The following is an 18,272-nucleotide window of genomic DNA, read 5'->3' as shown; positions in this document are numbered from 1 at the left end:
TATTCCTTTGAGTACGTTGACATGTACACTTCTTGTACAACCGCCTGTTTCATAGCGAAATATTATTCATTTAATTATTATATTAATCAATGCATATATTATGCCCTTAACTCATCAGAACAAAAAGCATCTATCAATTCATTAAAAGAAAATACATGCATGTTGACATGATTAAAAACTCCAATGGTTGTAAGAAAAGTTGCAATTACCTTTTATTTTATTCCTATTATGCAGTCTTATTTTTTTAGATTAGATGTTTTACCGTATTGATAAAATTATATAATTATCTAATTCTATTATTTTTAATTTATATTATTTGTTTTCAATTTGTATTTTCATTGATTTTACTGTTTATTTAAACTATAATATTTAAAAACATTTCAATATAAATTAATCTATACTTATATGAGTTTTTATCTATTAATCTACCGAGTTAAATGGTAATTCTCCAATAAACGATTACCTGATATATAGTATACCGTAAAAATTGAAGGGTCCTTAAACTGTAGAAGTACCAAAAATATGGTACTTATACAGTTTTAGAATCGTGCGATAAAAATTGATAATGTTCTAATTTTAACAAAAGAAACATACAACCCCCCACACATACACATTCTGTACTTTCACCGAAAAAACGTAATAAACAAAATATACATTTAAAATGCCGTTACCTTGTAAACACCAACAGTGCTCAAAGAACATGTATAAATTGACGTTATCTTAAATAGTATTTTCTTCTTCTGTCTGCGTTCACTAATTTTTAAATGTACAAATAGTATCCCAATCTCAGTTGGGTTTTTTTCGATGATTGGAACGTTCAGATCATTCCGGGCCCTAAACACACCGTGTAGCAAATATCGAGCACGTCTACGATTTTTTTTCTACCGTGTCCAATAAACTCATAGCGAGAAATTTAAAAGTCATCTTTATTGTTATAACGTCCTTATGGTTTGTAGATAAACTGTTAATATTGTTTGCGGTTGGTTTCCTTTAATTCTCATCTTATCGTACATCCAGTGTTCTAATTCATTCATGCAATTCTCGTTGCTTATTTTTATTACAGCATCTCCAAAGAATTCCATAATTGACTGCGATTTTGAAAGTTCCAATATGTGTGGTTACACAAATGGAAAAGACGACACTTCTGACTGGATTCGAACTTCCGGTGAAGAGCGATCAGACAACGATGACCCTGACTCTGATCATACATACGGAACAAGTCATGGTAAGCTTTTTCTTTTTTTTTAATTTGCGTAATATGCTAGTATATATATATATATATATATATATATATATATATATATATATATATATATATATATTGGTGTTGGAACGATTAATCAGAATCGGAATCGGAAGAATTATAGTCTTATTTCCAATTCCAAACCGATTCTTTGAAATTTTTAAATAAAAAAATCTAACAAACACGATTTTTTGATCAGAAGTTATTCCTTTAAAACATAAGACTGAGAAGGGCCACAGAATGAGTTATAAATGTCATTTACATATTAAGCATTGATTAGAAGAGTTGAATTGATTTTATTTATTGGTCATTTATAACTTGTCTATTGCCTATTTTCTATGTATGTGTATATAAAACGCAATGTCTATATGTATGTGTGATGACCTAAATAATATGCGCAGTATTTAACAGTATATTTTCATTTAAAATGTACCGATGAAGAAAATGGAAGGGTCCCCTATCTCTTAATGCGATTATTAGGACATAACACCTTTAAAACCCTATATATATATATATATATATATATATATATATATATATATATATATATATATATATATATATATATATATATATATATATATGCTATTTTTAATGAAATTGCAATGATGTATAAAAAGTTTTCTGGAGACGACAATATATGTGGTCCCGACTCTTTAAGTGCCCTCCTAACTCAAGTAAACTATGGAGGCTGAATTTCTTTTAAAACTTTTACTTTCTAGTAGATACATGAAAAAACAAAATTTTGTCCGTATTATGTTTGTCGTATTTTTCTATGTATCGATGCCAACGGTATAAAATTTTATTAAAATGAAAGCAATTTTAAATCATTTGTTATTGAAATGATATTGTGCACCTTTCGCCAAAAAATGACCCTAAAAACTATATGTGCTCTCCCAGTTTTCGCAGTCATTATTTATCTAGATGTATTTCCTGGTTGATCAAAAAAATAAGTTTAATTAAATAAAGAAATATAGAAATCTAATTTAAGAAATCGATAAATCGTATTAATAAAACATATCTAATGGCCATATGTAATTAGTGGTAACATAGTTTGATATTTAGTTTGAAATTCGTTTTTTTTAATATTTTTTAATAAAGATATAAAAATAAGTAGATATATAAATCTTTAAAAAAATATTTAGTTTGAATTTTTGATCATATGAAAAATCAAAGAATTACGACAGTAATTTAATTTATTATGCTTCTAAATTTTGGAGATAAAAATTGATAATCTGTATCATTAAGAAATTGTCTGGAAGATTTCCATGTTCGACAGATACATTTTTGAATTCAACAACACCTGAAGAAGGTCGAAGATTAGATCGACCTAAATATTGTGATAATAAAACTCAGGATAATAACAGCTGTCTTAACAAGCGAGATAATACAAAGGAATTCTTTTACGCATAAATTATTATCATTACTGATAGTCTAACAATAAGAGTAAAACGCCCTTCATTGACGTTTTTTTGTGTTTTTTTTTTGTTGTTGTAAAGTGTCGAATGACACTCTCTGTGGCGGATTAATTCTTATGTGGTTGGTTAAATTTTTCAGTAATTTTTTGACGGAGCGTGTATACTACTTCGAAAAACATTTCTCTCTGTTAGTTAGTGTCTTGGTTTTCAATTCATTTTTCCAGGTCATTACATGTATTTTGAAAAGCCTTCAAAAATGCGCGTGTACAGCGCGCTGCTTTGGACGCCAAAATTCACAGCAAAGATGGATGCATGCTTGACATTTTGGTATAGAATGAGTGGAAAGAACGTCGGAAGTCTGAAAATAAGTTTTGCGCCCAACACAAGACGGGGAAATAGAATGGGCGTTGTATGGAGTAGACGTGGAGACCAAGGACCTAGTTGGAACAAAGAATATGTCAACATTGGCCAAGATAAGGACCTTTATGTAAGTATTTGAAGAAGTACAATAGTTTACCGTTTTACGTGTCCTTAGTGCGTCCTATGCTAAGCTATTTATCATAAGAGTCAAGGTTCGAGATGTTCGATTAATAATATAAGTTGATGTAGTGGCATGCAAGTGTCAGGAAATGCCCTTGTAACACTCAAAGTGAAGTACTTCATTGTATGCCCCAAAGACTCAAGTATAAATCATACTATCATAGTACTGAGAAAAAGGGTAGATGAACATGATTGGATGCCTTCAATCTGAATCTGCTTCTCTGTTTCGCCATCTGCACTCTAGTGGGATTATATATATATATATATATATATATATATATATATATATATATATATATATATATATAATCTATATAATATATATATATATATATATATAATCCCTCTTCCCTCTGATGAGAAGATTTGCATTCTTCGAAACTCCATGGACTAAGGTTTTTCTTGTTTTATTTATACTCCTTGTCGAATAATTAAAATTTTGTATACCTTCCTTATAGCTTTATAAGAGTTTTTGAAATTTTTAATAAGTTTTCAATATCAATATTTTTATTTTGTATATATATATATATATATATATATATATATATATTCATATTCTTGGCAGTACTTCATGTATATATATATATATGTATATATATATGCATATATATATATATATATATATATATATGCACTAGTGTCTTATGCTTTTATAATCATCAGTATAGGAAGTGACAATTCATACTGGTCGGAAGATTCGAACCCAGTTACAAAGTCACGTTTAACTCCATTTGCTAAGACGTAGCATCCGGGCCACTAACAATTACCAGGAGAATCAAGGGAAATTTAAAATCTAGAGATGCCATATGTAGGCACTACAGTCAACAGTCGGGAGGGTTCAAACGAGCGGAAATCGTGAATGTTGACGCTTTTGTTTTTTTTTATTTCCCATACTGTGCTCAACTTAAAAAACTGAGTAATACAAATTGAACAAGTGATATACTTAATATTGCACGTAATAAGGAGAGAGCCTTTAACCTGCAAAAGACTGTCACTTAGAACCAATTATAACTTAACGTTTTGTCTATAATATCATGGGTCTATAAAAGAGTAAGGAGTTTACATCAGCCAAACCGTTACGCAAACATTACTAGGTGTGAAAAAATAGTTCGAATAATCCAAATAATTCAAATTATAAATTCTCATATAAATATTCCGAAATATGAAAAAAAAATAAACTTACAGTGATAGTTTTGAACACCTACAGTTGTTATACAACGGGTATAGCATTGATAACCCTACTGGGTAATTCTATGCATTAAATGTAAGGGAATTAAGTCTTTGTGCACAACAGAAATGTCACTAAAAGAAAAGAAAGTAAGCGAAACACGCAGCGACATCCAAATTATTTTTATTTTCAATTATTGTGCTGTATCTTCAGCGATCGGACGTGTGATAACGTACACGTAACGTTGGACAAGTGCTCGCAAGGAGACAAAGAAAAAAATATTCTACTCTTTTTTCTGTGAAACAACAGACATTTATTTACAGGTACTTCCAGAATAACGCCTTGTCTTTTACGCAAGTCTTTTCATGCTCTAATGTGCTTAATAAAGACTGTCATGTCGAACGTGTTGTAATCTGTCTTTAGAACGCGTCTTTTCCTGTCGCTTTCTGTTACGTGTTTAAAACATCCTCTCTCCGCCCTTCCTGGCCATGTTTTTCTTTTTTATAATTTTTTCTTTGCTTCTTCCTCACTGTGACACCTCACAAACGGCTCGGTCATTTGTATACAGCTGTTGCCCCTGCTGCCATGCGCGCGTCTGCGCTCTGTTACATAGATATAAACATAAAATTGATTTAACGTAGCATAATATAGACAATCAAACATTCTGATAGTCTTATAATCAATTCTTGATATGCACTTAGATTGTAGTAATTATTATAGTAATTAACGCTATTTATTTCACTAAAAAGCTGCATTTACGCTTGTTACAAAGCTTTTTATCTAATATATAAAGTTATCTTGTCGGATTATCATTGTCCGACCCAAATAGAATTGAAGATGACAGATAAATCTAGATATTTTTTCATTTGTTGAACCGTGTTATTGGTAATATAATTACATACTTCCTTACAATTTGGGTGCTAGTGCACTTACTGATCCGAGCTATTTTTTAAATCGTATTTCCAAGTTTAATTAAAGTTTTATGATATATTTTTTACTCAATGGTAAGGTTAAATTATCGAATAAGTACAAAACACCATTAAGAATGGCTTTTTAAATAATAACGTTATTATTTTAGCACGAATCAATAAGTGCACTAGTACGTCCGGATTCTGGTCGAGGTGGCTGTATGAGACGTATGATTCGGAACTCAAAATCAGCAGTGAGGACAGTACATAGCTGAAGGACACCTTTGATGCATCTCAGAAATATGTTTTTTGAATTATAAATGTGCAAATTTAACTAAAATGACTTCAGAGCAGCACCGAATAACTGCATAGTTGAATAAAATAAAGAAAAATAAGACTCTGCCTTTCATATTTATGGATATCCGACGTGAACGCTGAGCTTATGATAAAAAAAGAATAATTCAGAAATCATAGCATAATACAATTCTCGTTAAGCTTTACTCATCGATTTGATCTTGGTATAAGGCGTTTATTTTTTAATTGACTTTCTGAACAGAGAGAAAAACAGTGACGATGTAGGCACGGTATATGTTAAAAGTGATATCCCTACAGGTGGACGAAGCGACATTCATCCGAGATGCGTTGAATCAGCTTTCTTCAGAGGAGAAAGTTTCTATGGAATATCAAATTCACAAGCAATCATCAATCGTATGTATATCCCGGTCAGGAGAGATAACGACATTAGCTTTTTGTTTTTCATTTCTTGTACGAAATTGCCGATGTCTTCCTACATACAGCGCCTGGTGTCCCCAAAATAGTGACCCAAAGTTTCTTAACTTCGGTGATCCAACGAAAATCAGTGTGTCAACGTTATTGTGCCGTATCTTTTTCTTTTTCTTGTATTGTGGCATGTTCATTCAGTCGATGAAATCATGGTTAGTGGTCTCCATAGGATTCGGTCTATTGTTGGTCCGATTCCTCTGAAGAAATCATATATGATTTTGAACTTGGCAGAATACATGGAGTGGGTTTCCATCACCTTCTCCAGCGCAGTGGTATCTGATTCGCCTCTTTGCGCTTATCATCTGTCCTTAGATCATCCGCATAGCTGCAGTCGAATGACGTAACTCTCATGAACGTCATAAAACCGTTGATCTGCTACACATTCATCCTCCTCCATGACTATCCAATGTTCTGCTGCCGATGTCATCAGAGTTACCTTTCCTAGATGCATGTTTTTCTTTTTTTTATTATTACATCCTCACCCTAAACAAGGCACATTGCACTTTGATGTAAGGGGCTACTATCAGGGACATAATTTGCAGGGGTACTATATGGGAAGTTGGGCAAGATGTCGATTCACTTTACACTTGAACTTTTGCATGTCAGTACATTTGGGGAAGTAGGAACCCGGAAGGTAATTCCAAAGTCTAGCGGTTCTGGGGAAGAAACTACTGGAGTAGAAGGCTCTCTTAGATCTAGGGATCTCAACTGTGAAGGGGTGGGATTTTGCTGCTTGTCGGGTTTGTCGGGGGTATTTACGTCGAGGGGTACGAGTGCTTGCAGTTCGTCTTAACTAAGACTAGAGATGCATCTCTCCCAGTGACTTAATGCGCCTCCAGCTACTAACCTGGAAATTTCTTATGACACGGCGCGGTACATACAGCGCCTAACCTTCCCAAATGGTCACCCATCCGTACTGGCCAGGGTCATTGTTGCTTAACTTCGATAATCTGCAGAAAACCGTTGTCAGCGTGAATGTGCCGTGTATGTCCCTACAATTCGAGTTGATTAGTATAAGTTAATTTTGAGATTAATATTCTTTTTCAGGCATTGTTTGAAGCTACCACACCAGGTAAAATCGCAATCGATGACGTAAAACTGATGCATTCCTGCGCAGAACCAGGTAAGATAGAAATATTTTTTGTTGTTCTTTATGCTTTTTTTTTTTAATTTAGAACGATTTTTAGTCGCGTGCAAGCGACTCTATAAGTCACTCCGTCGGTCCGTCGGTCTGTTGGTCGGTCCGTCGGTCTGTTGGTCGGTCGGTCTGTCCATAACACTTTTGTGCTTGGCCTTTTTGGTTAAGATCAAAGGTCTGTTGTTAACAGATGCTGTTCTTAGCTTTTTAAGCTTTTCTTGGCCTTCGGGCCAGGATCAAAGTGTAGTATCTTTTCCGGCAGATACTGCAAGCAAAGACCGTATGTGGGGGCAACCCCACATATAAGACCTTGGTCAGTCTAGGGGCAACCCTTCATACCAATTGTCACTATCCAGCTCCCCTACTCCCCTGGGAGTTGGTCCTCATTTCCCCTTCACGCCTCACTTTAAAAATCGGCCTTGTGCCTAACTTGCTCCGTGGGGGAGCAAATAAATACAGCTTTTCTTGGCCTTTTGGCCAAGATTAAAGTGTAGTATTTTTCCGGCAGACACTGCAAGCAAAAACCATATGCGGGGCAACCCCACATATAAGACTTTGGTCAATGTAGGGACAACCCTTCATACCAATTGTCACTATCCAGCTCCCCTACTCCCCGGGGAGTTGGTCCTCATTTCCCCTTAACTCCTCACATTAAAAATTGGCCTTGTGCCTAATTTGCTTGGTGGGGGAGCAAATAAATACCAACCCCACATATAAGACCTTGGTCAATGTAGGGGCAACCCTTCATACCAATTGTCACTATCCAGCTCCCTTACTCCCCGGGGAGCTGGTCCTCATTTCCCCTTCAATCCTCACATTAAAAATCGGCCTTGTGCCTAATTTGCTCGGTGGAGGAGCAAATAAATACCAACCCTTCATACCAATTGTCACTATCCAGCTCCCCTATTCCCAGTGGAGCTGGTCCCCATTTCTCCTTCACTCCTCACATTAAAAATCGGCCTTGTGCCTAATTTGCTCGGTGGAGGAGCAAATAAATACCCTTTTCTTGTCCTTTTGGCCAAGATCAAAGTGTAGTATCTTATTTTATTTATTTAAGTCATTTCAGCCCATTTTTCGGTCATTTTAGTTTATCTTTAAGAATTTCATGTCAATCCTACATTCACGCATTCATTCATTACACGAGAGCATGCGACTAATGGCTCGGCCTTGTTTAAGAAGAAAGTTGTACCATTAAAATCTGAATTTTAGAAGAAACTAAAGAAATGTGATAAAGGAGGCGTACATCTCGTTTACTTTTCGTTTACTTCACGTGAGATTAAATCCAGAAATGAAAATATTCCTTAACAATCGCAGATATCCTGTGTAAATAAATGAAAAGGTGTATTTTTAAATGAAATGCGGAGGAATTAATTTTATACGTTTTTTCATGTATGACACATTTCAATAATAAAAAAAGGCATCATCGTGTCGTTAGTCGTAAAGCCGAAGATTTTTTGTTTTTTGTACGCCTTTAGCGTCCTAGATTATCGCTTTCAAATAACTTAATTCTCTACGATTATTCCATTTATATTTATTTTTTTTATAATTCTAATAAATATATACAATATGTTCCATGTTTTAGCTTAGTGTATAAACTTTTTAAATTAAACTAATCTGCGTCAGTTTGTCAATAACTTTCCTGTTTGCCTCGAAAACTGTACGGCAAAGCTTTGCATACTTACGTAGTTTATAGTTTTGTCTCAATCCAGAGTACCTCCTTTTTGGTGGAGGAACCGATGGATTTTTCCCTACATTTAAAACCGAACAACGAAATGGATAAAATATTTTTTTTATTAAAAACTGTTGCAAACAAAAGAAGTATAACAATGGGAATTTAGGACGCTAAAACAAACCAACCCGAAAAAAAAAAGAAACAAGACAAAATATAACAGCATGCCAACAGATAGACTGGCTCAAATTGAAACAGATTTTATAATGGAGATAAAAAAAAAGAATACCTGCCTTACACAGGACTAAAACGCTAGTTTTATTTTCGTGTCTTTATCTGCCCCCCCCCCCATTTTTGCTGATGAGGATACTTTGTTTTTAAAGGAGAAAAGTTTTGTAAAGCTATTGTCAATATTTATTCTCAATTTAAATGAAATGAACATCGTTTCTGAAGCGATCATACAATCTAGTTGATTTTGTTTGTTTTTCCTTTTGAAACAGGTTTTTAATTCAAAGTAATAAATCGTTTTACCCAGTATTAAAATAGCTCTAGGATATCTATACCTATTGATCTTATTATATATCTACAGTACATGAGCATTGTTTTCTTTTAATAGTATTAATACATTTACTAACATATTAAAATAAACGCTGCTTTTTATACTCCAGGTCTTATTCCCTCTAAAAAAAAAAACAGAAAAATATATATATCTTTATATATACTTCAGAATAAAATTATCCAACAATCAGCTGGTATGGAAACCTGTGATTATAAGATTTACAAGATATTACTGGCAGTAATATTCTATGAGTATTATCCCACCTAAATAAGAATTGTTCGATATACAAGATAGATCAAATAAATCAAAGTTTAGTCATTCAATGGATGTAAAAATTTATGACGTGAAATGTTTGAGTTTCAGATCAAAAAATTTTATTATTCTATGTAAGAAATTATGTCTAATGTATTCTTTGTCTTACATAGAATAATAAAAAATCTTTTATCTGGAACTCAAACATTTCACGTCATGAATTTTTAAATTCATTGAATCACTAAAATTATATATATATATATATATATATATATATATATATATATATATATATATATATATATATATATATATAAATAATATATATGCCGCTCCCCATTAAAAGGGGGTACCAGATTGGTCAATGGGAAAATTATTCCCAACAAGCATTTAGGTAAAAATGCACTTTCGTATAAATACTTGAATTCATTAAAGAAAGTATCGCTAACAAAAACAAATAAAAGTGATACATTTAGTAGTTCGGCGAGGTTAGCACCGTGGTAGAGGTTTAGGCTTCTTATCACGAGGTGCCGCTTTCGACGTGGACGACGAAACACGTGTCAGTGGGTAATTATATTTTAAAAATTATATATTATTATGTTTTAACACTTTTTATCTTAAAACTAGAACTAATACCCGACGTTGCCCGGGATTGAATCATAATCAATGAATGTTTCATCCCCCCCATATGTTGATTATCATCCAAACCAGTGAAATCAGTGATTTAGTCCACAATACATTGTTGTCCACATTGTAGTGTAGTGACCATACTGTTGATTTTATAAGATGTTTTTTTATGTATAATGGCTTGAATTGATGTTTAAAATGCAAAAGTCAAGTATCATGGTTCAGTTGTGCTCTAAACAGAAACATTCATTTCGAACGCGCACCTGTCATATCAAAGAGCGTACTGTTGATTTTATATGCCTCGCCTTACTGTTGGTTCGGTGATAATAGCTTGAATTTAGGTTTATGAAACAGTCAAGTATCATGGTGCAATTGTGCTTTAAGCAGATACATTTATTTCGAACGCACTCCAGAACCTACTGTTGATTTTATATGCCGGGCCTTTCGGCTTGTGTTACTAAAACTTCTCAAATGCACTTGTGATGTGAGGCTGTGTAAAGTGTTAACTTTGGTTAAAATCGCTTGTTTTTTCTTTCATCGAATTATTTCGATTATCGATACGAAGACATTCCGATACAAAATCTAAAAACACTGCCAAGCTTCGTGTGAAATTTCAAAAAAAATGACCCAGTCGTTTGTGAGCCCACAGACAAACAATGTTTCTTTTCATAGATAAACCTTGTCATTTATTTAGACAAGATATATGCGTTTCGGAATTTTTGAGATGAGGATTGGTTATTTATATTATTTGGATTCATCAGACTACTGCACTCATCTTGAGTGTCATTTTTTACAACGTTTCGGTCGAGGTAACCTCCGATGAATTATGTTGAACTCAGGAATCTTTTTGTCAAACTCGGCAATTCCGAACGGAACCCTTTATTTAGTTCACGGAAGTAGCATGCTCTTCTTGTTCCGTCAGCCATGACTGGATAGAGGTCCTAAGTAATTGGCAACTGTATTGTTCGGTCACCCACACTCAGAATTGAACCTCCAATCTCCAGGAGAATATCACTTTTTACAATTGATTTGTTCAAGTACTCTAACCACTGCGCCACGGGTCATTGTGCAAGAATGAAAAATACAAAGATGTATGCGATTATTTATTAAATAAAGGTTCCTAAAATTTTCTAAATAGAATACATGAATAACGACACGATGTTTCGTTTGTTTATTAAACTGATTTTACAAAAAAAAAAAGACACAAAAAATAATTACTTAATATCTCCCTCCCCGTATTTTTCTTAATATAAATTTTTCCGATATTAAAAACCAAAAAAATAAAAACCCTAAATTTATTATCCGCTTGATTACAGTGTGCATAAATCAACCAGGAAGAGACCGGTATAGACAAATCCATCTCGCTCAGATTTGAATTTTCTGGAATCTGTTATGTAGCGGGGTCTCTATTTATTTATTTATTTATCTGGTATATAATGAGTTGAGTATTTAGTGAGTATATTCGCTTCGTTTAGTATTTCATAAATGTTCTTTGTAGACGGGTGTATATAACTGGAGGAATTATAGCTTGCCTTACGGTAAAACATTACCTTCATTCATCTTGAGATCTTAGTTGGCGTACAGGTCATAGCTGAAATGAAAATGATCAGAAGTCTCGGTTATATTTTCGGACAGCTTTTGTTCCAAATGTTTTCTTGTTGGAAAATTGCAATTGTATGTTTTACTAGTAGGGAGACCCGACTTTTTCCGGGATGGAACGAAGATCAACAAATGTTCCCCCTCCTATACATTTATTGTCATCGAAATCGGAGAAATCGCTCATTTCTTAATCAAATCGATTGTGTGCTTGCTCTAGTTAGCCCCCCCCCCTCCGCAGTGTACTAGTGGGAAGCCTCACATGCTTTCCCGCAGTGACTTAGTCCACAATACATTGTAGTTACATTGCACTGTAGAGAATCTACTGTTGATTTTGTCAATGTACATGTAGATAATGGCTTCAATTAAAGTTTATAATGAAAAAAATCAAGTATCATGGTTCTATTACGCTCTAAATAGAAATATTCATTTTGAATGCGCCTCTGTCTTATAAAAGAATCTACAGTTGGTTTTATAAGGCTGGACGTTTCTGCTTTTCAAATGCACTTGTAATGTTAGGTTGTATAAAAGGCTTAACTTTGGTCAAAACGGACTTCCTTCTTTAATCGTATTTTTTCGATTATCGAGATTCGAAACTTATCAGATGCATTCCGATACAAAACCTACGTAATAACACTGCCAGATATATCAAATACTCTCGCGTGATTTTTTTTGAATCAGGGCACCCGTTTCTGAGTTCTTAGGGAACAGGCTCACACACATATAAACTTCCATTTTTATATAATAGATAGATAGATAGATAGATAGATAGGTAGATAAATGGATAGATATATAGATGGATAGATAGATGAATAGATACAGAGATAGATTACCAGTTTTGTCATCAGACGTCTTGTATTAAAATCTAATTTAAGATGGGGAAAATTAATGCCTCAGACTGTATATACTTGTTGAGGGCAACGTTGCAATAGTGATTTCACCTTGCGTGTCTTCGAGTTTTGTTTTGTTTTGTATTTTTATATCATTAATAGACAAAACATTGTCAACGCTTTGCACTGTACGGTTTCATGTCGCTTTATGTGTTACTCGTCTCAATTCTAATCATCATTACTTTGCCGACGCACTTGGATAAATTTTACTTCTTCTAAAATCATTAAAATACGGACACGCATCGTCTGCAAAAAGATACCATTCAAGTGGTGTCCTAACCTAGTCCAAGCATTGACGACTATGACTCGTCATCTTTCTCTCTCCCTCGAAGCATTCATGGATTCATTGTTGCTCATCATTCAAAACACTATTAACGCTGTTTTTTTAAGTGTTTGATATGTTGTCATAGCTGTCTTTTTAGTTGTTCAGGCAGTAGGTTGCAGTTTCTTTCTGTCCGAGCAGTGCCCATATTATGCGATTGTCCTGACCATTTTACCCAAAAGGAATCTTCTACTCGGGACAAGGAAATACAGAAGCCACGAACAGAAATATTCCTGATTGCTTCTGTATTATATCAGTCACCTGATTTCCATGACCGCAGGTCAACTTGATCAGGAGAGTGAAGTGAGTACTCCACTTTGCCCAGCTGAAGGAAGGAGATGCCTTACTCTTCCTTTGGCATTAGTGCTGTCCCGCCATCCTATACAACACTTAGTATTCTCATTGTTGCTTAACTCCAGTGATCTGGCGAGAAGCAGCTTATCCTGCCTTGACAGAGTTCAAAATAGACTTTTTCTCTTCTCTGCAACCTCTTTTCTCGAGAAGAGACGTTGCGTGCCGGTCTCTGCTTTATCGTTATTTTCATGACAAGTGCTCATCTCAGCTTCAATCTATGCCCCCCACTGCTAAACTTTCGCGAAAAACACTCATCAAGCCAAAACCACTATCAATAATTTCCCACACTCTTTATCTGTGCCTGAACCTAAATGTAGATTCCATGAACAGAACTTTTTTCTTAGAACTGAACGCCTGTGGAACTCTTTTCCGATTGCCTGCTTTCAGCTGACTGCAATCTGATTGTCTTCAAGTTCAATGTAAACAAGTTCTTGATAAACCGCCTCCCTAAGTAGTCCAATTTACAAAATTCACACTACTTATGTTTACTAATCACACTGACTAATGTGTACACATTAATGCTTATCCTCGAGTGGCTTCTGTGCCTTGATATGTAGTAATTCCTGTGTAAAAAAAAATCAATTTATGCTAAAATGTTTTTTTTTGTTTTTTGGTGTTGTTTTTTTTACGCATTATAGTATTTTTATCTGTTTTCATTTTGTGTTTGAATTATTTACAGGCGACTGTTCATTCGAAAAGGATACTTGCGGCTGGCACAACGCTAACACCAATGACCTCGATTGGCAACGTCTTGATATCCGGCATATTACATATTATAGACACCTTCCGGATCATGATCACACGAATCCTGACGAATTTGGTAAGTGCAGTGAAATCTCGTTCAATAGACACCTTTCACATAAATCGATTTACAAGTAAAATGTTCACACGGATTGGGAATTAATTTTCGGTTAACAAAGTATTAGATTAACAAGAAGCTTCTTGCGGAATGTGTTCTTATGATTTCAAATGATTTTTCAAATGCATTTTCAAATAGGTTTTCGTTATAATATCGTATACATTATTTTAAAGAACGTGTTTCGCTCTATCTAATCGTTTAAATTACAATCGTTTTAAAACAATTACCTTCTTTTGAAAACGTTGAATACAAGATGGAAAAAAAGCAAATTTGCACAATTTTCTTATTTAAATTCGAGCTAGGCGGGAAATCTGCTGAAATAGCTCGCGATGTCAATGAAACGTTTGACCCAGGAACCATTACTGAACGCAATGGTGGTTTAAGAAATTCAGTGGCAATAAGGAGAGTCTTAAAGATGATGACAACGATCAATTAAAAGCCTTAGTCGAAGCCAGTTCACGCAAAATTTTTCGGGAACTAGCTTCTGAATTACACGTAATGTATACGACGATTTCCAACCACTTGAGAAGGATTGGAAAGACAAAAAACTTGATAAATGGATGACTCACGAATTGAATGACAACCAAAAGAAACGCCGTTATGAAGTGTCATCTTCCCTTTTTTCACGCAACAAGAACGACCCGTTTTTCGACCGGGTTTTGATGCGATGAAATTTGGGTTCTTTACAACAATCAGCGACGCTCGGCTCAGTGGTTGGATGCCGACGAAATCATACTACACTGCTCGAACCCAGAGTTACGCCAAAAAATGTCATGCTGACTGTTTGGTAATCTGCAACCGGTCTCATCCATTACAGTTTTTTTTTAATGCAGGCGAAACCATTACGGTGGAGAAGTACCGTTAACGAATGGGTGAAATGCATAAGAAACTTCGACAACAACACACAGCATTAGTCAACAGAAAATACCTAATATATATTAGGTGCAATATAATATTCAATGGATGATTTGATCTATGATGATAAATACGAATTTGCATGAATTAAAATATATTTAAGCGTATTTTACGTCTGGGCAAGGCTGTGCGTCTCCTGCTAGTTTTATGAATAAATCAATAATTATTTTAAAAATAATAAGTTTTTCTAGTCAATTCCCATCACTCAAACTACTTGGATTTTGTGATGTTTCTCATAGAAATACGCATGCGCATCTATTGTCACCTAAAGTGTGACAGACCAATGAAAATGTTGACAGACTGACGAGATGTAACAAACAACAGATAGATACTTTCATTCAGATACTTGGACGCATCTGAAGAAAGATGCGTCGGTTAAATTTTCGCGATGAAAATTCTTTTTCACATCGAAGACTGTAAGGCCTACCTTGGCTTTTTTGGATAGCATCAAAGTGTAGCACCTGTTCTCATACTATACCTAATCTGTTCTGTTTTCGATCAGTGGAGAAGAAATCTGCTAGTTCAAGTTTTGTACAAATTCAGAGTGTTACGTTTTGGAAAGTTGAATTGTCCCCGTTAAAGCCCGACCTTGTATCTAACACTAACACTAACCCTAACCCTGGCGGTGAGGTATTTAAATAATAATCTACCGATAGAAAAAAAAGACTAAAAGGATGTCATGAATAAATGATTTTAGGATAAAAAACGCCTGTAAGAATTTTTTCAGTATTTTGCATTAATTTGCAATTATGAATTACAAATAGAGAATATTTTGCAATTACTATTTAGCAACATTTATTATTATTTTGCTATATTTTAAATTAAGTAAATATTGGTTATTTTGCAAAAACTATTTTGCAATTTAATATTTTTGGGGCTTATTTTGCAATAACTATTATTGAATGATTTTTTTATATATACGTATTTTGCAATTCGAACATGATAGGAATTATTTTATGTCAAGATCGGAATTTTATCTAACATGTTCGATGCTCTCTGTTAAAGTCAAGAAATGAGACAATCACAAAACAGCAAACCCTACCTGTAAAATTCGAGACAAACTTTATTGGTACACAGGATATTATTGCAAAACAGTGCGCCCATCTTGCGTCCAACTGGAGCTGGTAGTTTGCTTCAATGGAGCGGTAGTTCGAGTCCTTTTGCATTCTGCAATGTTGCCGTAGCCTGTTGCATGAAGGGAAGAAATTAGCCGTATTTCATTGGACCTCATGGCCCTAAAACAAATTGGTAGCAACGCAAAAAGGCTGCATACTGAAGGTGGAAATTTCATAATAATAAGAAAAGTCCATAATGCGGTTGTTAACATTCTGTCTTGTGAGCAAGCCTAATTCGTAGGCTTTTACAAATGTTCTATACTTCATCCACGGCTGAGATCTGAAGTAAAGAAGGCACTAATGTTAGCACCCAATTCTCCTTCCTGGAAAACATAATAAAAAATAAGTCCTTCTTCCTCTTCGCTGGTCTGGCACGAACTGAAAAATCTGAAAAGGAAATAGAAATTGGCGCCAAAAGCACATGATATGTCTGGTTAGATTCGACCAATCAAATCGATCGATACAATGGCAGTTAGGGCTTGTATTATGACTGAATTTTTTCTTACATGAAGTAGTTATCGAACCTTCTGAAAATTTAAGTTCATTCACAGAAATATTTTTATCAAAGACACACTTGACTGCGTCTAACTTCCTGGAAAGAAAGCAAATAACTTTTAAAAACGCACATTAGGAATTGATTCAGTCATTTCAAATTTACTCTGATGTAACTGTTGCTAATGTGTATCTTGTTTTCAGGTCATTACATGTTTTTTACGTCCCGAAATTATGTCAACCCCGGAAAGAAAGCTGATTTATTATCCGTCTCTTTCGATCCGACCAGCGAGAAAGGGCTTTGCTTTGAATTTTGGTTCATCATTTACGGAATCAATTACGGTAACCTAACTGTCTTTAAACAAGTAAGTTCTTTTTTAAGTCTGTCTTTTGTTCTTTATTTGTTTCGTAGAAATTATTTTTGCCATCTCTTATTTCAATCAACATTGAGCATCTAATAATGTGTTTTTTTTTTTATTTAATTGAGTCGAAGACAAAACATGGGGCATCACGAAACTAGGAGGGAGCTGAAAGTCTTGAAAAATGGGGATCGGGCAACTCCGAGATAAATAAGAATGAGAATTGTAGAAACAAAACTCCGGGGCGAATCCATATGACTCTACAGTGCGAGTGGAACATAAAGTTGTATACGTTCTCACCGATGACGCAGAAATGCTAGACAAAGGGTTAGAAATAAACAATCGATTCAGTGTTATGCAACCATAATAATAACAAATGGTTTTATAAAAAAAAGAGCGGAGACACGAGGAAAGATGTCAAAAACATGTGTACAAGGAAAAAATATATTAATCAAAGAAAAATAAGATGTGCTTTTCACTCTACTTCCGAGACATAACTTTTGAAACTAGTAACTACTTATGTCTCGGAAGTAGAGTGAAAAGCACATCTTATTTTTCTTTTATTAATATTTTTTCCTTGTACACATGTTTTTGAATTATTCCATGGATTCTTGGATTATTATGGACCATCTTCTTCCAATTACGGGATGTCTTTGGATTTTACTTATACAAATGGAAATTCTTTCTTGAAGTTTTACATTTGGATTTTACCGTCACTGGATTTTTTATCTTCCACCAGACTATCCATTCATGTGTAATCACCTTTTTCTTTACCATATTCCCTCTGCTTAACTTATTTTGTTTTCAAGTAAGATCTTTGACTTACTTGTTGTTTTATCAAATACTTCTGCATGCAAAATCCGATCCCGCATTTTGCTAATTCCTACCCTCTGATGAGAAGGAAAGTATTTCTTCGAAACTCCGTGGATTAAGGACTATCCATTTATCTAGTGTTTCCTTTTCAGATTAAATATGTTTTTAACTCATTTCAAAGTGTTTTTTAACATATTTTATTAACTGTTTGCTCATATTATAAGCTCTATTTCCTATTTGGTTTTAACGAGC

At 34.2% G+C, this 18,272-nt stretch overlaps 1 protein-coding gene across 1 annotated transcript in view; it reads left to right on the top strand.

Annotated features, from left to right (window-relative positions):
- Window positions 1–18,272, top strand: part of LOC145292796 (MAM and LDL-receptor class A domain-containing protein 1-like) — a 497,041-nt gene that overhangs the window by 155,891 nt on the left and 322,878 nt on the right. Inside the window, exons 42-46 of the mRNA XM_080138835.1 lie at window positions 1,064–1,225; window positions 2,886–3,148; window positions 7,108–7,183; window positions 14,147–14,287; window positions 17,053–17,213. Coding sequence (XP_079994961.1) covers window positions 1,064–1,225; window positions 2,886–3,148; window positions 7,108–7,183; window positions 14,147–14,287; window positions 17,053–17,213 — 803 coding nt within the window. The remainder of the gene's footprint in view (window positions 1–1,063; window positions 1,226–2,885; window positions 3,149–7,107; window positions 7,184–14,146; window positions 14,288–17,052; window positions 17,214–18,272) is intronic.

The sequence above is a fragment of the Euprymna scolopes genome, chromosome 14 (genome assembly GCF_053919585.1).
Source record: "Euprymna scolopes isolate OS-2025 chromosome 14, ASM5391958v1, whole genome shotgun sequence".
NCBI classification, from domain to species: Eukaryota; Metazoa; Mollusca; class Cephalopoda; order Sepiida; family Sepiolidae; genus Euprymna; species Euprymna scolopes.
Note: the sequence above shows the minus strand (reverse complement) of the source record. Positions and strands in the feature narration are given on the sequence as shown.